Below are 26,516 nucleotides of genomic sequence, written 5' to 3' on the forward strand. Positions count from 1 at the left end.
TCCTTTCTATAGTGCATCCTTTCTACAGTGCATCCTTTCAGCCACCGAGACCCTCATTGATGAGCTCTGTGAGACTGACCACAACTGGGAGCAAAGTCGAAACCATTAGCCCTTACTCTGAGATTCTCAAAGAAAGAAAGAGGAAATCTTGACAGTCAACACTGCATGCTTTCTTCAAAAAAAGGGAAGATCCTCAATCAGGGACTTCATCAGACAAGTAAAATTTCTGCATTATGCCACTGTCAAAAAAGATCAATGCAGGGCTTTACACTAGCACTTACAAAAACTTTCAGTCTGGGCTTCGAACATATCAAAGTAAATGTACAAAATTTAATTGAATTTAGTTCAGTTATTTTATATTGTATTACATTTAATTGATTTATATTCATAAAAATACTGTTTTCACATTCATAGCATTCATTTCAGAGCTTTAAATATAATAATATTATATTACTTATGTCAATTTTGAGAGGGGCCTTGAACATAATTCATTGACTTGCATTATATAATGAGGTTCATTTTACATCGATTTTTTTTGCGACAGTTCCTTCAGGAATAGAACCACATCATAAACTGAGGGCTACCGTACTGCCACACACATGTCACTGCTTTCCTCCATTCATTGGACAGTACTGCCCTGATTTTAACAAGAGCAAAGAGAAAGGTCAGTCTAAGACTGACCTTTCTCTTCTGACCTTTCTGAGTGTCACACCCAGGCCCCAGATTGTAAAGGCTCCTCTAAATTTCGACAAAGAGGGGAGCACCTCAGTTCCAGCAAGAAGGTCCAAGTGGACCTCCTTGCTGGAAAAGATTTTGCACTCAGACATGCTGAACTCTAGTACTGGCCCTAACTGTGTACATAACTGTGCTTGCATTGCGCATTCTTCATTTAAAATGCTCCTGGGAAACAAAGCTGGATTTGTCTACCAACTGATTGTGGAATAGTAATTTAAAGAAACCTTATGCATAATCAGACCTGTCCACCACAGAGTCCAGAAGTAATGTTCATATTCCTTAATATTACAACAGTACTGACTTTCAGTCTTGTTTTGTGTGAGGACAACTCAGGTGGTATCAATATATAATCAGGCCGATAGAGCAATGAAGGATCACCACATTTTGTTAATAGTGTCTGCCATTATTATTATTTTTTTAATTTCACATTTATAGTTAAAGTATCAGAAAAGCAGTTTGCTGACACAACTGGTGACTAATTAAGTTAAATATAAGAAAACTGGGTCTCTGCCGTATATACTATGTGTGTAAATTACAAGTTCTGTGGTCGATTTGCTGCTTTGCTGGATGGAAAAACACAGTTTCCAGGAGAAAAAACCTGCTACCCTTTCCTGAGACTAACTCATCCATGTTGTGACAAAGGTCCATAAAAATTCCTCACATCACTGACAGAATTCTAACTTAGGTCTTTTCTAACCAGTCTGGGGAGGACAGTGATTATACTAACTGTGCTACCATAAGCACATATATTGCACTGTCTGCTCTAAATGATCTGAGAACCAAGATACTATTCTGGTTTCAAATTAGTTTATACAGCTACTCTGACAAAGATGCTTATAACTTATATGGTGCTAGTCTTCCAACTGCTTGCCATCATAAACCAACATCTTTCCTTTTTACTGCATTACAAATAATCTTGTGGTCCCCTTCATAAATAAAATAAATCCCAATTTGAAGTAAAAAATACATGATATTCCCTATTTTCAAAAGTATTGTATACTTCTGAAAATAGAGAATTCATATTTTAAACACTAAGATTTACAGCTTAAAATTCAACCTGTTAAATCTTACAAAGAAATATATAGTTTTAAAGAATATTTCTACTACCACAATGTCTTTCATCAGTGCTGAAAGGACAGTCAGGAACATTATCACATACTAGACTGGCATTAATGCACCTTTTGGTTCCAGGACAGAGAAACTGGCTGGGAGAACACCAAGCTGAAACACAAGATATGAGACAAATGTCATGAACCTTACAATTAAATATTCAAAACTAAAACCCAAGAAAACTACTAAAAGGCTAATTAATATAAATTTCAGTCTAAGAATTTTTAAAAAATTATTTCTTACCACAGTTTTTTTCATCTGTATAATCATAGCAATCCACAATCCCATCACACACTTTTTGTGGTTGGGATATGGCCTTCAGATAATCAGCACAACCTATTTGGGTGATACAGAGAAAGAGGAAAAAATCAAAATAGACAGGCATACATCAAACTTTTTTACACTAATTAAAACTGTGCTTTAGTTTCCAGGCAAAATATTTTCAATGGTAGACTAGGGGGCTTTGTCCCCAGATCACTATGCTCACTTCTTTTGATAAAATAAAATACAGAAGTTTTCGACACTGTGTGTATGTTCCTCAGCTATGAATACATAAATACATTACATATGGAAATCAAGAATGGTACCATGTGGTCAAGCTAAATAAACAAATTGTGTGCACGAGGTTTATCTAGCATGATCACGCTAAAACAGAAGCTTATTTTACCACAGTAAAAGCTTCTATTACATATGTTAGTATTTGTTACGTATTACACATAACCTGCACCCCTCTTCTCCCATTGGCTGAATAAATATCACAAGGAGGGAAATTATTTTAATGTACAGAAAGATAACCCGTTTATCACTCATTTAAAAATATATTTTCACTACAGCTGTGTGGGTCCAATATTCAAATAATATGATATGATGTTGACTTTTACAAACAATAAAAAGAACGACTAGCCTAATCACAAAGGTGGTTGGAATATGAATGTGAACTTTTTTATAGCATTTTTATTTATACACTACATAATACAAACATTGTTACTTCTCATGATAACCTCCTTTATCTAAACACTTCTGTCACCTTTCTCTTTTTGCAAACTTTCAAATGCTTTTTTTCAAAGTTGTTGTTATTTGGTTTTTAGGAGCATTAGCAACTAAGGCCATATTGCTCCGGGAATATGCGGTGGTCATTCCCTGACCTTTCCACATCCTCCGTATTTGGTTTTTTCAAAGAAGCCTTGTGATTAATTGTCAGAACCTGGCATCAGTGACTTCCTCTTTTGTTTGAAAAATACAATTTAAGAACTTTTAACAGTCTAAACAAATTTAATCAGGTGGTGCTAAGTCCAGACTATGCAGGTGGGGTGAGAAAGCATCACCCATTTCAGAATATCTTCAGAGTAACTGTCACTGAGGCTAAGTGAAGAACCAGATAACAGAAGAACCAGAGAACCTTTGTGGAACCAGATAACAAAACTGGATGTCTGACTGTTTTAACAATATTTCCAGCTTTACCTTATTCTTCATTAATTTCTGATAGTAACTCACACTAACAGTCTTCCTCTTGGGTGGAAAGTATCATATCAACGAATATGATACTTTCTTCTTTTTTTTTTTTTCTTTCATCCCAGAATTCACAGATCCTAGTGGGTACACTGTGACAATATATTGGGTTCATAACTTGACACTCAGAGAAATCTGGATTTAAATTCCACTAGCAACTGGAGGACATCTTAATAGGATCTTCCATCAAGTCTGCAGTTAGCCAGTTTCAGGTGGAGGAGCATGGTTTTTCCATTAGCTATTTTGGGTTTTCAGCATGCACAACATATAAATCTGCCAGTGAACACACACCCACAAACAGGCATAATACACTGTTTAAAATAAGAGTATAGGAACTAGCAGATCACATGAAATGGTGCACCATGATTGAAGTCATCAACATGCCATAAATCCCATAACAACCAACTAACCAAGATTAAGTTCATTTACCACATTTCTAGAGAAGCCCCCCCCCCCCCAACAAAGAAAATTTTTTTTCCAGTTTCACCTTTCCTCAATAAAAACTTTACATAACACTGCACTATGCAACAAATCTTAGCATTTCCGTTTTAGATATGCTGCAGAGCACTGATAAAACTGGTCTTGCCCTGCCTAGTACAGCTTTATGTCCAGTGATGTCACTATTAATTGCTCTGCATCCCTAATTTTTTAATAAGCCAATAATAATAAAAAAAAAACAATTTACATTCATATTTGAAACACACCTATATCTAATATTAAAAATAAAAAGACCTTTTTAAGTGAGTTTTAACACCCTTGTATCTAAAAAAAATACAACAATAAAATATTTAATTACATCCACTTGCCATATAAAATTATTCAACATGTAAGAAATGAAAATTAATAATATTATCAAATTTAGTACAATAAATCCTTGATTTACTGGACCTCAGTTTAACGGACTTCAAAAATAAAATAATGTGTTCACAAAATCAGGCTTTTCACCTGTACAGAGCCCTGTGACATTACTGCCTTAGTCTGATGGTATTTGCCATCAGTTAAAATATTTTAATTAACAATAAATCAAATTTAACTCATAGCTAATGTACCATATGAAGCATTTTTGTTCTATTTTCATGACTACTGAAGCAACTTATTGAAATGCTGTATCTAAGTTGTGAATACAGTTCCTGCTGTTATGAAGAAACTGTAAACAAAACAAATTTACATGGCCTATGACCTATACCCACTTTACAAGATTTACACTGTAGAGAGTGCAAGGAAGCCAGGATATTTCTTATCATCATTACTTTCCATCAGTCTGCTGAATGTGTCGAACATCAGCAGGGTCATCTGAATCTCCAGTGAGAGTATTCAAGTGCCCTTCAAATTCTGAATAAGTTCATTCAGAGTTTCCACTACCACTATATGACACAGCTAAATATCAAGTTCTTCTACTCCACATAACGAGGGCCACATTTACCATAAGGCGCATTAGGCACAAGCCGGGAGCCTCACTCTCGAAGGGGCCTCACTTTAAAACCTAACTCCTCACAAACAACTATATAAAAAACAGTCCAGTTATTGTTGCAAAATAAAATACTTATTTTTAAATATTAAATTCATAATATAAAAACTAGAGTCCCTGAAAAATTTGTGAAGCCTCCTGCCTCCATTTGAAATATTGTTTTATCACATGGCCATAACCAATCAAAGTTAACCGTCGTTTGGACGCACATGTACCGATTGAGAGTTTAGTTACCATTAGTATTTGTATAGCAGTATACGAGTACATGTACCTAATTATACGGTTAAAGTAGCTGTCGGAGTCGGTGAGAATATATTTTTCAATAAATTTATTATTGTTATTTTAACAAAAACTAAGATTTTTTTTTTTTGTATAGAAAAATACTATTCTTTCTCTTTTTATATTTTTTAGCTTTTAACGTAATTATTTTTAATTTGAATTGGTTTCTTGATCTTTTCATGTAATTTTTATAGTGAGTACTAAATTCTTGAGTTTTTAGATCTATACTTATTTCTTTATAATTGTATGTAACAGTAATATAGTATGTAAAAGTAATTATATGTAACATATAAAGAAATAAATAGATCTAAAACTCAAGAATTTAGTACTCATTATAAAAATTATTTTTAATATTTTGGATTTAATAAATATTTATTTCGCTTTTAATAGTATAACACACGTAACGATGCCAAGAAAGTTTGAATCGGGAGCTAATAAAAGGAAATGACTCAGAGAAAAGGCAAAACAGCTAAATAGTCAAAAGGGGTCAATTTTGTCTTTCTTGAGTCCTTCTGAAAATGAATTTCAAAGAAATGAAAATGTACCTCAAATTACTCGAAATGAAAGTGAAACATTGTTATCAGCATCAGGAGACGAAAATGAAAATGAAAATGAGAACATCAAAATAATGTGCACAACATAGAAGAAGTAAAAGAAGTAAATGAAACAAATCAACAGAATTTTGAAGAAAATTTTCGATCAGAGTCTGTACTTACCAGAAAGCAAGTTATCTCTTATCCTACTGATATAGCTGTGAGGCCAATTAGTATTGATTAAAAATTTATCGAGCATATTTTAATAAATATGCCTCAGAATGTTGGTAAAATCGAAAATTTAAAAAAAGAATACACAGAACCCAATAGAATATATGTCAGAAATGTAAATGAATAACATTTTTACTGTAAAAAGACGAATGGTACAAAGGAGAAACAAGAGTGGCTAATTTTTTCAAAAACGAGCAAATCGATTTACTGCTTTGTTTGCAAATTGTTTTCTAAATCAAATAATAACTTAATGAAGGGTTTTAATGACTGGAGAAATATAGTGCAAACCTTATGTGATCACAAGCATTCTACTGAGCACATACGAGCAATGTGCACATATCGCGAAAGAAAGTCAAGTTCTTCAAATAGTCATATTGATTCTGAATTGATGAAACAAATACAATCTGAAGAAAATTACTGGAGAGAGGTTTTAAAAAGAATAATAGCTACCGTTAAGTTACTGAGTAAATAACTTGGGACTATTGTTTAGAGACAATACAAATGATATTTTTTCTGATTCTTACGGAAATTATTTATCATGTCTACATTATTTAAGTGAATTTGATGATTTTTTAAAACATCACATTAAAATGTACGACAACTGTGGTTCTGGCAGATCAAATTATCTTTCTTGCCACACTTGTGATGAATTCATAGAGTTAACAGCTAATAAAACAAGAGAAATATTAATATCAGAAATTAAGGAAGCTGCTTATTTTGAAATAATACTTGACTCAACACCAAATGTTGCCCATATTGACCAACTAACTATTATAATTAGGCGCGTTACAGCAAATTCTGACATTATAGAAACATTTATTGGGTTCATCAGTATTACACAACATAATTCATTATATTTAGAAGAGGTAGTATTAAAAAAAATTAGAAGAATTTCCTTTGGATATAAAAATGTGCAGAGGGCAAAGCTATGATAACGCTGCCAATATGAAAGGTGTCTATACAGGTTTACAAGCTAGGCTGAAAAAACATAGTTCCTCTGCACATTACATACCATGCTCTAGTCATTCCTTAAATTTAATTGGCAACTATACCACTGAATCTTGTTCGAAAGCAGTGCAATATTTTTGTTTTGTTCAAAATGTATATAATTACTTTTCATCTTCAACAAGAAGATGGGACATACTCCTTAAACATTTAGAAAAAAAATTTTTAACAGTTAAAAGACTAAGTGAAACAAGGTAGTCCACAAGAGCTGATGCTATATTGGTATTGAAATGTGAATATAAACAAATTAAGGAGGCATTACTTGAACTATTCGTTTCTCCTTATGAAAAACCTATTTCTAAATTAGACAGCTCATCACTGGCTGAAAATTTTGACAATTTAGAAACAGCTATTATAACAATTGTGTGGGACAAAATTTTACAACGAATAAATGAGACTAGTAAATCTCTACAAGGTCCCGATATGGATTTGCTATTAGCTAACAATTTGTTAGCCTTTAGTTGGTTTTATTTTAGATATAAGAAATAATTTTGCTGCTTTAAATGAAGAAGCAAATTTATTAACAGATGAGACACAATTTAAAGATGGGAATAGAAAAGAATGAAAAAACAGAAAAAAATGTGTGATGAAGTTTCACAATCCGATTTCCCTTCCTCATAAATTCAAATCACAATGACATTATATTACATGGAAATGAATTAGATAGTATGGAATCAGAGCTGTAATACTCAATACTACTACGTTGATATTAATATTCGTAAAATAATAAGAGGAGTTTACCTCAATATAGTACGTAGAACACTTCCGTATGATACACTCCAGAAATTAAAACGGAAAAAACAAAAACTTACTGGTACATCACAGTAAAATATAAATAATTAAATAAAAAACCAATTTAACACAAATTTAAATCAATTTAAAACAAATAAAAATCAATTTAACGCAATTAAAAAGAATCTAACGAAAATATTCAAAACGATTTTCCTTCCTCACAAATTCAAATCAATTTAAAACAATTAAAAAGAATCTAACGAAAATATTCAAAACGATTTTCCTTCCTCACAAGGGAGGAAGGAAAATCGTTTTGAATTTTTTCGTTAGATTCTTTTTAATTGCATTAAATTGAGTTTTAATTGTTTTTAATTGATTTTAATTTGTGTTAATTGGTTTTTATTTAATTATTTATATTTTACTGTGATGTACCAGTACGTTTTCGTTTTTTCCGTTTTAATTTCTGGAGTGTATCATACGGAAGTGTTCTACGTACTATATTGAGGTAAACTCCTCTTATTATTTTACGAATTACATGGAAAAGAAAATTTCATTGTTAATACTTTTAATGTCATTTGCGATAAGCTAACTTTGGAAATTAGCGAAAGGACAAAAAGCTATTTAGACATATTAGATATGTTTGACATATTTTTAAAGAAAGATATAGATCAAGACAAGTATTAACATTAACATGACTAGTATTAACAAAATTTTACAAACTTATAGGACTGATATTGACTCGGAAAAATTTATTGACAAAGTTAAGCAATTTTTAATAATGATGAAAGAAGAAAATTTTTTAATTAAAAATATGTACCAATTTATAAACGACGGCTCAAGGTCTACCTTCCCGAATGTAGAAATTATTTTTAAATATTTTTGGCTATGCCTATTTCAAACGCAAGTGCTGAACACTCATTTTCAGTATTGAAACAAATTAAAAATTATTTAAGAAGCAACTTGCACCAAAATAAAACAAGTGACCTATCATTATTATTCATTGAATCAGATGCAATGGACTCAATTACTTATGATATTATAGATATATTTGCTAAGACCAAAACCAGAAAAAAAAAAACTGTTAGTTATTTTTTTTAAATTTAATACATATATACTTGTGTATGCATAATACTTTGTTTTTAATACATATATACCAATGCTGTGTTATTTTTATTTTATTAAATGAGTTTTTATAGAAATGTCGACTTTTATTTTCAATAAATTAAAAAATATATTTATGAATTTGATTAACTAAAATAAATGCTTGAAGCAATTTTTATTTTACTTTGTAATGACTTGACCTGACCTTTTGGGGCCTCATAATTCTGTTGCGCCTAAGGCCTCCAAAAGTGTAAATGCAGCCCTACACATAACTGGCAAGTTAGATCCGGTATTGCAATATTTAATGTTTTTTATTTCCCAGTAAGCAATTTTTCATAACATCCCATGGCAACTATATACATTTCTTTCAAATTAAAAAGGAAAATCAGATTTAGCAGACAGGCCTTACTCCCATACAATCCATAGCAAGTTTTTACTGTATTCTTATTGTGGAAGGTTTGTCTCTGCTTCACTTAATTAAAACATAATATGGAATTATTTAGTAGCTCAAAGCAGTATTGAGATGCACATCTTGCCATTGACAATTTTATGTAGGAATTTGAATTGTAATTTTCTTCTAGTCCCAATTTAGGTGTGTGTGTGTTAAGTGCCAACTCAGCTAAGGCTATGAAGTGTCAGTATAAGTGTCTATAATCTGGTATATTCTTTGATCAGTATGCTGAACAAAAATCTGCATTTCCAGGATATATAAAATAATATTAATAAAAAATGTAAACCTTGCATGAGGCCAACTAACTCAGCCATGTTAAGAACAAAGCCCATAAAACTTCCATGTGTCATTGAGGAATTCGAACTAGCACCTTTTTCACCCACTGTGGGAAGCCCGTGATTATGATCACTGTCTTACCTACAAGTATTAGTCTTGAAGTGCTTGAAGCTTAAGGCATTCCCACTTTGTAAAATGGCGCCTCTGTAACCAGGTGGGCAGGAGCAGCAGTGCATAGCACACGCTTCTTGATTAGACCGGGGTTCGAGCCCGTGACCACCAAATACGGAGGATGCGGAAAGGTCAGGAAATGACCACCGCATATTCCCGGAGCAATATGGCCTTAGTTGCTAATGCTCCTATAAACCAAATAACAACAACTTTGTAAAATTGTAAGCTGATTGTAAAATTTCTATGAAAGTGCATTCTTATGTTGCTCTTCAGCAGTTTGCATCCGATGTTTTCACAAGAAGAAGAATTAGTTATACGTCTACGAATAATTCTACTCCTTTGTCTGGTGAAGCTACTCAATAGGGAGCAACACTCCCAAATTTTTTTTTTTTTTAATTTTTTTTTTATTATTATTATTTTATTTTAATTTTATTTTAATTTTTAAATTTATTTATTTATTTATTTATTATTATTTTTTATTCATTTATTTTTTATTTATTTATTTACTTTTTATTTATTTGTTTATTATTATTATTTATTTATTTATTTTATTTTATTTTATTTTTTATTTTATTTATTTTTTTTTTTTTAACACCACGGGGAAATTCTTTTTTTTTTTTTTTTTTCTCTCCTCTGGAGTGGGCCCCCAGAGGAATCTGGCCCATCTTTTGCCAACATCAGGTGGGTCAGAGTCTTGAATTGAGACAGTGCGAGCTTCACTGAGACTGGCCCACCTTCCCGTGGTGTGGACGAGTACCCAGAATCATCTGTCCAGGTGACTGATGATTCTGGGTAGCCAAGCGGTCAGACACAACAACAGAACACACACATAATACACACAAACATACACTACTTATTTCTGGCCCTTCTACAGTGGTACTGTTCTTCACAGAGATACGAGGCGGAGATGAACTGACGTTCTAGGTGCCGCCCATTACAAAAACACATGTCCACATGTAATCTTTTTTGTGATTTTTCCTGCTGTTTGATGAGGTCAGCTAGAGAAAGCTAGCAGACCTGACAAACAAATTAGAGTCTAGATAGAACTAGAGATTGGAGCAGCAGCACAAGAAGTCTGTGATCTAGAATTTAAAGGTATCCATTTTAATGAAGTCAAGGTTTACAAGGCTTGGTTTACAGTTTGTCATGTGCAACTGCACATCACAAACTATATTGTAAAAGCATTTGAAAAATAACTCCAAGCCCCTTACTTTATTAGAGACTTGTATCTCTTGCAATTTACTTTAATAATTTTCAAAATTTTGTTTTGTCAGCTCCTTCTGTTAAAGTTGTGGATGCACACTTAAAGGCAATAATTTCTAAGTTGTTTTTATTAGCCTAGTCTGAAAAACAGCCGATTGCTTCTTCTTCAGCTTTACAGTCTTTTTCAGATTCAACAGAGCACAGCAGAACTTCACAGCTTTGGCCCTCCGTAGCCAGGTGGGCAGGAGCAGCAGTGCGTAGCACACACTTCTTGATTAGACCAGGGTTCCATCCCGTGATCATGGAGGATGCGAAAAGGTCAGGGAATGACCACCGCATATCCCTGGAGCAATATGGCCTTAGTTGCTAATGCTCCTAAAAACCAAATAACAAACAAACACAGCTTTGGTACACATAAGTATGTGGCGCTTTTGTGTTAAAGCATATCACAGATTGTTTATGAAAATTATGAATAAAAATGGGACTAGGGATGAGCCCTGAGACACACCGTTCTTAGGACAGATCTTACGTGAACTAGAAACTTGTACTATTATGAGTTCAGTAGCAGCATAGATTTTGCCATTAAGCCTAGTTGGCTGCGATTAAAATCATGCAAAAAATAAAGCATTTCATTATAACAAACAATATTATGTGCATTTTAAGGCAAATGTATATGATTGAATTTTGTGTTAAGATGATAACAAGACACAGGGCTTTTCCAGCAAGCTTATGCACTAAGTGCATTAAGTATTTAGCTAATTGAGGCATTTAATTTTAAGGATAACAAGATGACATTCAAGGACTCCTCCTTCTGCAGGAAAAGTTAAATTGGTCCATTTTATTTGATGCTAAAGGCATAGCTCTTAGCACTGGATGCCACATAACCAAAGGTGATGGTGATTATTATTCACAGGTGCCATGGTTTTACTTGAGGGTGGCCTTTTTAATAATGTTAGCTCGCTCATTGCTCATACAGAATGAAAGCCACTAATGGCTCCATCATTTGAATATCCATTGTATAGGCTCATGTATTATTTCACATGTAATTTTTGAGTATTCCTGAGCTTAAAACATGAGCCAAGAGAGCAACTTTGATAATGATATAAAGGTAAAAAAAAACCACCACTGCTACAATGAACAGCATGTTAAAAACAGTTCATGTGATTGTTTTAAAGTGGGTAGAATTCTTCAAGTGAATTTAATGAAGGCTTCTATTTTAAAAAGGAAAGCTGCTCCCAATGCTCCAGACAGTTCTGATTCATATACCAAATGAAAGAGATATTGTTTTAACAGGAATCAGCACCTTTAGTCAAATTGCACTTAATATCACATGGGCTGAAAATCTCAAACTAACTCACAGGAAAAAGAATCCTACTTCCTCCACCTAAAATCAACTAATTATAGTACCAATTAATGAGGCCTTTCCAAACCTCTATAAATGAGTGACAAGTGAAAAAATTATTATGCTGTCACAGAGAACTCCAAATTAGCGACAGACACCAAAATTTTTAAACATTTTTTTTTTTATTTGAAGAATAAAAACTTTTCAAACATCCTTTTTATTTTAAAGAATAGTAACAAAGATTTTTGCAATTGAATTACTCAAACTAATAGTTCTGTAATTCCAAATTATTTCATAGGAGTTTTCTTATGAACTAGCAGGTTCCTAAAGTGAATTAAAAGTACCCTCCAGTATTCTCCTAAAGTGATCCAGATAACATTAGTTATAAATATACTTACTCAGAGACATAACTAAAATTTTTGGCAGCTAATGGCCAAATATTAGAAATGCACTTTTCATTATTTTCGTTAAATTACACTAGCCAACACGATTTTTACCTCTAAGAACTTAAATACTGATTTTAACCATTTTTTATATGTAAATTTTGAAAATCGCCATGATAGTTTCACATCACATCACAGTTATTAAATATAGAGGAAATTACGTTTTACCAAAATATGCCAATTTTGCATAATCTAGCCAGTAATATATGACATCCTGATTTATTTTAACAGATATAAGCTAATTCTCTGAATTTTAGCAATTGATTCTGGCCTTGGTTTTCTTGTGATGAACATAATCAGACTTCTACCTATGGTTCTTAGGTTCAAATTTCAATGCAACAATTTACAATTTGAAGAGAGCACACTTAGCGTTTTTGATGAGGATTTTTGCAGGCTGTGTCAAGGTTTTCCAAGTAAATTTAAATAAAATAAATTTTCTGTTTATATTCCGGGATGACCAGAGGAGTTCACAAGATAGACAGAATACAAGAAACAGCACCGTATTCAGTAGTCATGGACTTGAACCCCGGTCACTCAAGGCACATGTACTTATGCACCCACGCGCCTGACCACTAGGCTACGGTTACAGCTGTGGAATATACTCGCAGTAGGAATAAAGATTTCAGTGTTTCGAAAAAGACATGAAAAGTTTTCGAAATATTTTGCTGCAGAGGACAGTATGTGTTTTTGCAAAGGCATTATTGGATTTCTGAAAGGACTAGGTGTCATGCATAAGTCAGATGAATGGCATTTATTCATAGATGCCTCAAAATTAAGTTTAAAAACAGTTTTGGTTCATAGTGGCAATGGATTTTCATCAGTTCCTGTGTTTCATTCAGTTGGACTTATAAAGAAAGTCATAAAAACATGTCTAAGGTTCTACATGCTATAAAATACCAGGATTATAGTTGGAACATATGCAATGATCTTAAGATTATTGTTTTGCTTGTTGGTTTGCAAGGGGGTTTCACAAAATATTGCTGTTTTTTGTTTTTGAGGGACAGCCGTGAGACAGAAAAACATTATGTTGTGCAACATTGGGACTAGTTCATACAAGGACAATGTAATGTAAAGTATATTCCTTTAGTGCAATCAAACAAAGTTCTTCTTCCACCCCTTCACATCAAACTTGACTTGATGAAATATTTCGTGAAGGTACTAGATAAAGAAGGTAACAGATTTGCATACTTAAGAAGTTGTTGTTGTTATTTGGTTTTTAGAAGCATTAGCAACTAAGGCCATATTGCTCTGGGGATATGCGGTGGTCATTCCCTGACCTTTCCGCATCCTCCATATTTGGTGGTCACGGCTCAAACCCCGGTCTAATCAAGAAGCGTGTGCTACGCACTGCTGCTCCTGCCCATCTGGCTATGGAGGCGCCTACTTAAGAAGTGTTTCCTAATTTAACATGTGCCAAACTTAAGGAAGGAATTTTCGTAGGACCCAAAAATTAGGAAACTCCTGAAAGACTTATGTGTTTGAAACCCAGTTAAAGGAGGTTGAATTGGCAGCTTGGAGATCATTTAAGGTGATAGTAGATGTTTTTTTGGGTAATAGAAAAGAAGAAAATTATGAAATTTTGGTGTTTAATTTACTCGAGTGCTACAAGAACGTGGGCTGTCGAATGTCATTGAAAATTCATTTTCTTCATTCCCATCTAGAATTTTTCCCTGAAAATCTGGCAGATGTGAGTGATGAACATGTGGAGTGGTTTAATCAAGATATTTCCACGACGGAAAAGTGATACCAGGGTTGTTGGGATCCTGTAATAATGAGGGATTACTGCTGGTTCCTTGTAAGGGAGAGTAAGCAGAAATACAAGAGAAAATCCCTTAGTAGCAAATATTTTTAAGGACAATTACAGGTATGCTCATTATATATTATTGAAATATAACTATTTTGCTATGATTTAAGATATTTTTTCCGAAGTTAAATGAGTTATAGAGAGCGTATAATATTTTTTTACACTTGTATTTCAAACCTGAACTATAGGTATATATCCCTTTATTTTAACATTAAATGTTGATAGAGACTTTGTACGTGATTTTCAGAATCAGCACATTTATTTCCTTCAGAATCACATATTTTAATTGTGGAGGTATGATAAAAAAATATTTTTTGTTGGCTAATGTTATTATTTAATAACTAAATTAATTAAATTATATATAATAAAATATTAAATTATAATATAATTTAATTTTTTAATTAATGAATTAATTAATCATAATATTTATTAAATTATTAGTATTTATAATAATATTAACTTATAGTGTATAGGAGTTAGATTTTTGCAGTGTCAGCAAAAGTTAAAAAAAGTAATAATAAAACCACAATGTGTGTGTTTCTCTTTCGTACATACTGATTGCAGCTGGTTAAATTTATGAAAGTCATTGGCTTCAATTACCCATGGAGATGCCTTAATTTTAGTAATTAACAATGCACTCACTAAAGAAAAACTTTATTTGGACCACTCTCTACTTTTCCATTATTTTGGATTAATGCCTCCTGGTTCAGGTATCAATACATTAAAATTTTGCCTTCATTCATTTCATTGTCCTCACTCAGAGCCTCATAAGCCAGTCATATTCTTTTAAGGTATCTGATTACCTAGTTCTGTAGCCCACATATTCTTAGATGAAGTATCACCTGGTATGGATGCTTTTTTTTGACAATCCCACTATATGTGTTCTGGTCTTTGAACCTTTTCAGGAAGCTCACAAATGTGCGACCTCCAAACCTGAATAGAGTTCTAAGTACGGTATTACAAATGCCTTTCACAATGGAATTATAATCTTCCTATATCTACAAGCAATTTTTCCATAAATTATCAACAGGAAACATGGACTCTCCTTGCCACTTATCTGCACTGCCCAGAGAACTTCATATCTGCTTGTATCATAATCCGCGCATTATAGCCTTAGTTGCTAATGCGCCAAAAAAAAAAAAAAAAAAAAAAAAAAAAATCCAGTATCATAATCCCAAAATCTCTTTCTCTTCTTTTGCCATTTTTAATTCAACCCCCCCCCCAAGTGTATAAATTATTCTAGGATTATTTCCCAAATATAAAACATTGCATTTTGCAACTTATTGGTGACTTGCCAATATACATTTTTTATGGGTGAAACGAATCAGTCACTGTAAAGTGCACAGTGCAGATTTCATAGTTGACTATGATGGGTGTGTAGCCACAATGTCGGTGTCTTTTTTTTTTTTATTTGCCCGAATTCCATTAAGTAACTAAATAATATCAGTGTTAAGTCAATACTCAACATTCAACAGTGTAATTATGTGAGTACAGCTTAATTGTGAATTGAGTGTGAACTTGGTAAGTTGAAGTTATATCATAGGGTGATGTGTAAGTAAAACATTATTTCTGAGACATGATTTTGTGAAATTTGATTCGATCATGGCCTCCATGCTTCCCCATGAAGTAAATTGCATGACAGTGAATAAACTTCAGCAACTTAGTTTTTCACAATTATCTCTCCAAGAAAAAAATGCGATTAAAAAAGAAGGCAGCCTTACACCAAAGATTCAAATTTCTCAGCAGGAAATAAGTAATAATAAGAAATATATTCACAGTTTTGAAACTGAATGGTACCAAAGGAAAAGTTGGCCTTGTGGTAATGAAGTTAAAAATGCATTGTTTTGTTTTCCATGTTTACTGTTTGGAAGTGACTTAATGTGGACAAGAAGTGGCTTTACAAACATAAACAGAATGAAAGAAAAAACTAAAACATGAGAGTTCAAAGAAACATATTGATAATGTGATTTCACTATCGCTTTTAGGAATCGTAAATATTAAAGAACAGGTTAGTGAGGCCTACAGACTTTTGATCTGCAAACATAACAGAAAAGTTACGAAGAATCACGAGGTATTATCTAAAATAATAGACTGCATTAAATTTTGTGGACAGTTTGAAATTCTTTTACATGGACGTGACAAAGAAGACGATCTAAAAATCCAGGAGTATTCAGATGATTAATAAATTTCACCTGTACATTAGATTCCAATTAAAAGAACCATTTAGAAAGTAATGCAGCATTTCAAAAACTATTCAGAATGATATTCTTGACTGTTTGCTGCAAATATGCCAGGATGAAAGAAAAAGAGAAATTAAAGAAGCTTCATTCGTAGCTGTCATGGCTGATGACACAACAGATGTTTCAGAAAATATAGAAATGGTAATTGTTCTGAGATATGAACTGAATAGAGACATTTCTGAGCATTCTTGGGGTTTTTTCACTCCAGAAAACCTAATGGCAGAAGGAGTATCGAAGTGCATTCTAGATCAGTTAGACATAATCTTTGAAGGAAATATTCAAGTTTCAAGGAGCAATCAGGTTTTGAGTATTTCCTTGAAGGAAATACTCAAAACCTGATTGCTCAGACATTTGATGGCGCAAGCGTGATGAAAGGCAAGAAAGGAGGAATTAAGGCTAAAATAAATGAAGTGTACAAAAATGCACATTTTAATCACTGCTATGCACACCAACTGAATCTGATGATGAGAAATGCAGCAAGTAGTACCCAAGATTCAAGAATATACTTTTCAAACCTCATGTCGATACCAACAGTTTTCTCGAGATCACCACAGCATCTCTCTGTTCTCAGAAAGCATATGGACAGCCGGGTTGCCCGACCTTCCCCTACAAGATGGAACTTCAATATACGCACAGTGAACAGCGTTTATGAAAATTTTGAATCCTTAAAAAAGTGAATGGAGGAACTACAAGCAACAGCAATGCAGATAAGACGATTTCAGGAGCAACTGGAATTTTGCACAACTTGAGTAATGAAAAATTTGAGTTCTGGTTAGAACTTTTCCATCAGATAATGCCTCACGTGGAAGTTATTTATAATCAAATGCAATCTCAAGAAATTGAGGCAGTTAAAATACATAAATATATAGGAAACGTTAAGAATGCCATTCTGAAAAATCAGGAATTCAATGTACTGTGAAAATCCTTCAAAAACACTCATGACTGAAGCAAAGGAAGTATGACTATATAAGTTTTGACACAGGTGAAAGATATTCTTTCACGAAGCAATTAATTGCTGCTAAATTGTTTAGTAAGGAAAACTTCCCTTGGACTCAGGAGAGGTACCCATGGATTGGAGATGTGCAAATGTGACCCCAATCCGCAAAACAGGATCAAAGGGCAACACAAGTAATTATAGACTTGTTAGTTTAACTTCTGTTGCAGGGAAATTTACGGAGGCACTGGTTAAAGAAGCACTGCAGGATCATCTAGAGAAGACTTCAGTTATAGCTCGGACACAGCATGCATTTGTTAAGGGGAAGTCTTGTCTGACCAATTCGATTGGATACTACGATGTGGTCACAAAGGAACTGGATGCAGGGAATAACTTTGATATCATATATTTGGATCTTAGAAAGGCTTTTGATACTGTTGCACGTGGAAGACTGCTGCACAAATCGGAGCAGTGGCATTGGAGGAAAATTGCGTCTATGGATAAAGGGAAGGTTGAGTAGGAGAAGACAGAGAGTGGTAATCAATGGACACTGCTCTTCGTGGACTAATGTTATTAGTGGATTCCCCCAGGGTTCAGTGTGGGTCCATTGTTGTTTTCTGTATTCATCAATGATATTGATGATGGTATATTAGGCTTAAAGTCCAAGTTTGCAGACGATACAAAGGTCAGCAGGGTTATTAATGACACTAATGACAATACACTGCTGCAATAGGATCTAGAAAAGTTGAGCAGATGGGCTGAGAGGGGGCAACTGAAGTTTTAACGTTGACAAATGTAAAGCACTGCATATGGGAAGCAGTAACCCCAGAGTAACGTATCAAATGTGTGGTACTACACTGACAGTGGTAGAGAGTGAAAAGGAGCTTGGGGGTAATTGTGCAGGCAGATATGAAGTTTTCTGGGCAGTGCAGATGGTCTGCAAGAGTAGCTCACAGTGTCTTGTGAATGATATATATAAATTTTTCTAGCAGGGATAAGGAGGTGATTATCCTCTTGTATAAGGCAATGGTCAGGCCACACCTTGAGTACTGTATACTGGTCTGGAGGCCTCATTTTAAGGAGGAATGAGTACAAAGAAGAAATGAGTACAAAGAAGGGCAACTGTTGGAATGAGTACAAAGAAGGGCAACAAGATTAGTGCTTCGTAAGAGCAACAAACAGTTGCTTCGTAAGAGCAACAAACAGTTGCTCTTACGAAGAAAGGCTTGAGTTTTGCAAATTACAGTGTCTGGAGACTAGGCACCTGCGAGGTGATCTGATTGAAGTGTATAAAGCGTTGAATGGTTTGAGCATGCTCAATGCTGATGGTATTCTTCCTCTTGCTCAGAATCGCCTGAGAAGGCATAAATTCAAATTGAGGAAAGACAGTTGTGGGATAAATGTGCAGAAGTTTTCCTTTAGCCAGCAGGTGGTTGATTGCTGGAACAAACTTCCATCTGTCGTTGTAGAAGTTGATAGCTTAAACAGATTCAAGGCAGAACTGGACAAACATTTGGAATGAGTGAATGGGTGAAATGAGAAGGGAGTGTGTTTTTTTTTTTTTTTTGGCTGATGCTATATAAGCCTGCTTTCTTGCATCATGTGCCCTTGCCAATGCTAAGTTTATTTTTTGTATGAAAATGCCCATGGAAGTGGTATGGGAGACTACTGAGGCATATCCCATGATTTAAAGAGAAAAACGTCTTATGGAATTACAAGTTTTCTACATGATCTACACAATTATTGCAAATTAACTGACTTGCTAAAATTTATCTAAGAAAATAATCTAGCTGAAGTTCTTGGTGAACTTACAAAACTCATAAAAGTTTTTTTGACCATTCCAATGACTACTTCAGAGCCCGAATGCTGCCATTCGACATTAAAAAGAATAAAAACATTTTTAAGGAGCACTATGAATCAGGAAAGCTAAATGCTCAAGCAATGCTTTCAATGGAGAAAAGCTTGGTCAACAGTGCACTAAACTTGAATGAAAAGTTATTAATCTGTTTTCAACAACTAAAAACCGAAGAATGGATTTTGTTTTTAAATAAAAGTTCAAGTCTATTAATGGTAAATGTCTAGTTAATGTTTTCTAGTATTTTTAACTCGCTTATTATTATTATTACTGTGTATGTCTACATGTCTTATAACCAAGTCAATTTAATGTAAATTTAAGACGCAGCACCCCCAAACATCAGAGTCACGGGCCACTACCGGTAACATTGCGAGATTTTGAACTGGGCTCCCTTTGCCGTGCTGAGTCCTCAAATTTCTAGGCTGAATGAATTTCTAACATTTATATAATAAGCTGATTTGAAATTTTCAGCCACAAGACCCTTTTGTACAGGTGCAAAACCCTGGGCAGTTGCCCGCTCTTTATTTTATTTCATGGCCAATATATCACAACAGGTTAAAATACCTGGTGTTTAGGTATTTCTTGTTTATACTCCGGCACGACCACCAGGTCAGTAGAGTTTACAATAAATCATCAATACAAAAGTTAATCATATTTAGCAGTCAGGGGCTTGAACCCCGGACTCCTCAAAGAGCACATGCTACTGCACTCTCACTCCTGACCACTCGGCTACATCTATTCATTCGTTTTTACATATGAAAGTGCAAATGAGTCAAGCCAATTACTTACTGCACCCGATCTCATCTGTATTATCTTTGCAATCGCGTTTTCTATCACAACGACTAGACCTAAAGATACATTCACCGCTGGAACACTGTAATTCATCTGGTAGACATTCTGAAATAAACAAATTTTTAAGTAATCAATAATCTGATTAAAAATTGAATAAATGTGATTCTAAATATGCTAATGCTCCTGATCAAATAAGCAACTGCTTTTATTTCAAGGTATATAGAACATTTAAAATATCAGTTTATTGTTTTAATCATTACATTGTTAATATGTATATTTCTGGTAGACTCGGGTTGATTATACTTCAATTCCTTTCATCTTCCCAACTTCTCTGAGGATTTATTATGATGGTTTACTACCATGAATAAAAGTGAAACAGGATTCACTACACTGACTCAGAGACCAAACAAGAAAGGAGGTTTGTAAACACATTTTATCCCCACATCCAAAGAAATGTTCTGCTGTCAAAAGCAGGTGGGTGAAACTCACAAATTAGGTGAAACTCCTGATTCAAGACACCCTTAAAAACTAGTAATGGGCATAACTGAATGATTTTCATAATCAAATGATTAATAATCAATTAATTCAATAATCGAAATAATCAGTTATACATAAATTAGTCAATTATTAAATCTACAAAAAACAACAATCTACAATAATCAATTCAAAATCAACAACAAAAGATAACCAAACAGAACTATTGTTGTCAATTTCATAATCAACTAATTTTTTTATAATTAATAATGGAAACATGATAATTATTATTTTAATCATGCCCATCACGAATAGAAACCTACAAACTTATTTTCATAATCACTTTTTACATTTTGGAAACATTTATACATGCTTTTCACATCTCTAAATTTCTGTATCAGTAGCAAGTGCAGTTAATCTTAAAAATATGAAGTGCAATCCCATGAATCTTTGCAACTGCAAGTGATAGGAAGGTCAAGCTCTGCCTGCTGGTTGCTTATGTTGACTGCTAATCACTGTGATTTTGCATTACAGAGAATGCCATTTCTCAAATGACTACAACTGGCAAGAATACCACACACAGGCTGGTAAGGGCTGGTAAGAGCCCGTGACCACCAAATATTGAGGATGCGGAAAGGTCAGAGAATGACCACCGCATATCCCCACAGCAATATGGCCATAGTTGCTAATGCTCCTAAAAACCAAAACAACAACAACAGGCTGGTAAACCTGACCTGTTTTAAGTAGCCTAACAATTTCAATACTTTTCCCTCCCCTACAGGGGGCACCTCCGTAGCCAGGTGGGCAGGAGCAGCAGTGCATAGCACACGCTTCTTGATTAGACCGGGGTTCGAGCCAATGCCCACCAAATACTGAGGATGCAGAAAGGTCAGGGAATGACCATTGCATATTCCCGGAGCAATATGGCCTTAGTTGCTAATGCTCCTAAAAACCAAATAACAAACAAACAAACCTCCCCTACAGCTTTCATATTTGGATAGCCAAAAAAAAAAAAGGTTAGGTTAGTTTACACCACTAATTCAGGATAGATTCAAGCAAAGAATAGTGTTCATAATTTGTAGTTTACAATATGTCAATGGCCACAGTTTTTTTGCAATTCCCTTGAAATATTGTCCTCATGTATCCCTCTGGAATGGTGATCTTTTAACCCACAAGAACATTCCAGTAATACCTCATGTGCTTATTCACTAGCCCTGGTCTCCTGCACCTTTTGTATTTCTGAGCTGAAAATTGTTCTCAAAGGATCTGAGGAAGCAGAAAGCATCAATGAAAACTGTTATCATTCGTAACTCTATCTCAAAAAAAGTGTGATCCGAGTGGTGCTTCCAAACATGGCTCTAGGATCACTATATTTCAAGAAGACAGTATTTTATGGGAGATGTGCTTGATTAATCTATATACTGTATATGATATATTTTTAATAAATGCATTTTGTAAACGTTTTGATTAAACTTCATGCATGGTTTTCATTTACGAAGTTCAGAAAACGTCAAAATCAAACTTCGTAAATATGGCACAACAGCACCTAATTTATTCATATCTTTTACTTATTTAAAGGTAGTGCTAATTGATTCCATAATAATTCAATATTTTTATTTAGAACACAAGTAGTAATTTTCCTCATAATGTATAATTATTTACTTACATTGCACACTTACTTATCTGCATGGGACACCTACTAAGTCTTTATGCACTTTAAAACTGCAATAACTTAGGTTCTATACAAGATGAAAACAATGAGTAAAATGCATTCGAAAGGTAATTTATTTTAGTTTTTATGGTGTGTAATCATAAGATTGTTAAGATTCAACACCACCGTTGTCACTGATACAAAGTGTAATACAATTTTGCAATTCCATAAACAAGTTCTCCACTTAAACCCATTACCTTAATTCAAACCTTCAATCTGACAAACAATTTGGCTTTAATGGCTTTAATTCTTACTGTGAAAAATACCTGCTGGCCATATCTACTGACTTTGCTGGTGCCTTCAATACCTTATTGTGGCCCAGCACAATCACAAGATTAAGACAGACTGGAATCTCTCAAAATCTATATAACTGACAGGTAACAGTTAAAACCCACCAAAATGCCACACACACACACACACACACACACACACACACACACACACACACACACACACACACACACACACACACACACACACACACACACACACACAGTAACCCGAGAATGCCCCCAGGGTTCACTTCTAGGTCTCTGCTTTTGGAACCTGGTTCTGGATGAGTTCCTGGGGATGGATATTGGCCATGCAGACAAGGCCGCCTTTGCAGTTGACCTTATTTTGCTTCTGAAGGCCAACAACTGAGCCAGCTTAGAACAACAACAAGCAACTCATGCTCTAAATATCCTGCAGGACTGGTCAAAACTCACAAACTAGTAATCTCAAATGCAAAGATTAAATCAATGCTATTAAAAGGAAATCTTAATGTCGAAGACCAACAAAAATTAAAATATTGGGAAAAACAATAGCACTGGTCACAAAAATGAAATGTCTAGGTATCTCATTTGACACCAAACTGACTTTCCATCCACACCTTATTCATGTAGCAAAGAAAGTAAGAAATTACGCTGAAATGGTTGCAAGACAGCCATGCCAACTGGGGTTTAAAAAGGAAGACTCTTGAATTTATCTGTAAGACAATCTTCCTTCCCATCATCACCATAAGTGATGATGGGAAGGAAGAGAGCTATCTCAGCTGGAAATAGAGCCAAGCTAGGTTCCCTCCAGCATATTATACTATGAACAATAACAAGAGCCTGCTGTACTGTCTGCACATCTGCTCTTCAGGTTCTGGCAGATACAATCCCCCTTGACATAGATGTAATTAGAAGAGGCCTCAACTATATGATCAAGGAGCATAAGCCTACAAACATCGTGGGAATTACTCTAACCCTTGAAATCAACATAAACCAAGGACGAAAAAGAGTCCTCACTTTTAGTGCAAACCTGGGATAAGATGAAGAAATACCACAAGTGCTCACACTGTGATAATTGCCTAAATATAGACATGAGAGGTTCCTCCTGCAGGTAGGCCCTAGTCTGTCCCAAATCACCCCAGTATGCCTCTGGCTTCTATACTACCTCTATACTTGCTGGGCATGGTTCCTTTAATGCAAACTATGCCAATTAGGACTTACACAAGACCCCAAACATACTTGTAGTGCTAATGAGGTTTGGGTGCATATTCTTTATGATTGCCCTGACTACCACATTAATGACAAAAATAGGATCATCATACATGGTAATGCACACCTTCTCACCTCTGAGGAGACTTACATAGTTTTTCATACTTTGTCAAAAAGGTCTTCGAGACCAGGCAAAAAAATACCACAAGTACTCAGACTATGATAACTGCCTAAATATAGACAAAATAAGATGAGTGCTAAACTTGGTATAGCAGTATATGCTTCCTGCCCAGTGCAAACACAAAAGATTATCTGGAGTGCATATTGGTAACAGTAACCATGTGAAAGTATTGGGCATGAATGCATGAATATGGAACCTGTCCCCTGCAAGGATATGACTGAATGTTAGTGTTTAAGCATGTGGAAGACTGCATGTGTAATCTGTACCATGAATGAGAAAGATTTTTTATTGCAAAAACATTTTTTTGCAATAAAAAATGTTTTTCATGTAATCAAAACAGTCGCTAAAAACATTAAAATTTTATTTGATCACATGGAACATGTACATTGCAGTTATGCAAACAGTATATGATAATGTTAATATTTTATGTCATATTAATGAATAAACAACACACACACATATTATATATACATATATACTAACAGTATACAATCAGTTTGCAAAAGCCACATTATGACAATAATCACAGTTTAATGATATCAAAATCACAGATTAAAGTTTGCAAAAAGTCATACAAATTATAATCAAGCATTTAAGTATTATAATAATCTTAATATACTTCAATAATCTTAATAATAATACTTAAGATTATTTAAGTACTGTATTATAATAATAAGAAGAAATGGGATATTTTTTCTGGGGGATATTAATCAGGGAAATAATCTTAAGTATTATAATAATAAGAAGAAAATGGGATATTTTTTCCTGTTACCCCTTTCAAAATATCCTGCCAGTGCCCGTGCCTGATGTACTTGTCAAAGAAATTCGTGAAAATACAGCTAATAACAAATACCTCTATAATTACAGTTTTATTTATGGTAATGATATTTATGACAAATGTTACACAGCTGCCAAAATACATTACCCTAAATTTTCATATTCTGAAAGTATTCTTATTTCAAGTTTTTTAAATTTACCATTTCAATGCTATACCTATAATTATTGCTTGAACACCCTATACAAATACCAAAATTCGAATTAAAAAATTACCAGTTATATGCAATATAAAATAAAATTAATTAAGTCATTTTTATTTGCTGATCGTATTTTAAAACTATTTGTTTCTGTACATATTTGATGTATTATAATAATATATAAAATACGTACAGAAAACATGATCTTCAAATTGAGAGAAGTATTTGTCGTTACAATTTTTGTTATTTTTTTATATTCTTTCTATACAAAATTAATTTAATAAGGTAAATTTTCACTTGCTAAAAAACTAATAAATATATAGAATTATATTCATATATTTTTACAATATAGTAGATACTGTCAGGATTTTGGGCCAGACCTAGAGAAAATGGTATGAGTGTGAGTAAATATGTCTATCTGAAACTGTTTGTTATTTGGTTTTTAGGAGCATTAGCAACTAAGGCCATATTGCTCCAGGGATATGCGGTGGTCATTCCCTGACCTTTCCGCATCCTCTGTATTTGATGGTCACAGGCTCGAACCTCTGTCTAATCAAGAAGCGCATGCTACGCACTGCTGCTCCTGCCCACCTGGCTACGGAGGTGCCCTATCTGAAACTGTTTTTGTGTGAAAGAACTCTTGTGTGTATGTCTATTTGAATGCCAGGTGCACGTGTCAGCAAATGTGTAACTCCTTGAGTATGTATATGCATTAGTATATGTGTTTGGGTGGGTAATTTACTTAACCTGCAAGTAAAAAAAAATGTGTCAGGTTTATATATTCAGAGTGCTGTATTGAGTGGAATGAATAAGTAAGACTGGTTAAGTGAATGAGGATGTCAATTTAGTTCAAATATTTTACCCCAGGGGCTCACATCTGGTGAGTATGGGCTTGGCACACCCAGGGTCCTGAGCTGGATATCATCATTTTTCTCTTTCTTGATGATTCCCTTTTATTTCTGACTCACTCTCACTCACACTCTCTCTCTCTCAAGGTAACTCAGAATTTTTTTTTTTTTTTTTTTTTTGGCTGGTGCAGCATAAGCCTCAGGCTTCCTAGCACCCTATGACTAATAATAATAATAATAATAGGTGTGCACTCTGAATATGTGTGAAAAAAAATCCTCCCTTAAAGGGAAAGATGTTTCTAATTGTGGTATGAATGGTCATATGTGTATGCTACATGGTAGCTGAATGAAAGTTTGCAATCTGTATTAAAAAAAAAAAAAAAAAATTGTGACTGTCCCCTATGTTATTCACATTTAAGGCCAACTATGTCCTCTCTGGGTGTAAGATGAAGAATGAAAGAAGGCTATTGTTAATTGTGAAATAGTTTTGTTGTCCCTTAATATATGTCAGGGGGGGGAAATCTTGTATCTTGAATACATGTAAGCATGATATGTATTCAAGGGTATATGTAAGTGTGTGCATTGTTCCAACAGGCCCCAAACTAGACTGCGGTGAGGTAACCTACCAGGAAACCTCCTCCTGCCCTGCTG

General features: G+C 34.1%; 1 protein-coding gene across 1 annotated transcript in view; it reads right to left on the minus strand.

Moving 5' to 3' along the window:
• Positions 1-26,516, minus strand: part of LOC150085497 (uncharacterized) — a 333,972-nt gene that overhangs the window by 140,678 nt on the left and 166,778 nt on the right. The window contains exons 8-10 of the mRNA XM_090373297.1: positions 20,212-20,319; positions 2,089-2,181; positions 1,843-1,956 (exon numbers count right to left, since the gene is read on the minus strand). Of these exons, the coding sequence (XP_090229423.1) occupies positions 1,843-1,956; positions 2,089-2,181; positions 20,212-20,319 (315 nt within the window). The remainder of the gene's footprint in view (positions 1-1,842; positions 1,957-2,088; positions 2,182-20,211; positions 20,320-26,516) is intronic.

Source organism: Mastigoproctus giganteus, chromosome 5 (assembly GCF_048544385.1).
Source record: "Mastigoproctus giganteus isolate SK-2022 chromosome 5, ASM4854438v1, whole genome shotgun sequence".
Classification (NCBI taxonomy): domain Eukaryota; kingdom Metazoa; phylum Arthropoda; class Arachnida; order Uropygi; family Thelyphonidae; genus Mastigoproctus; species Mastigoproctus giganteus.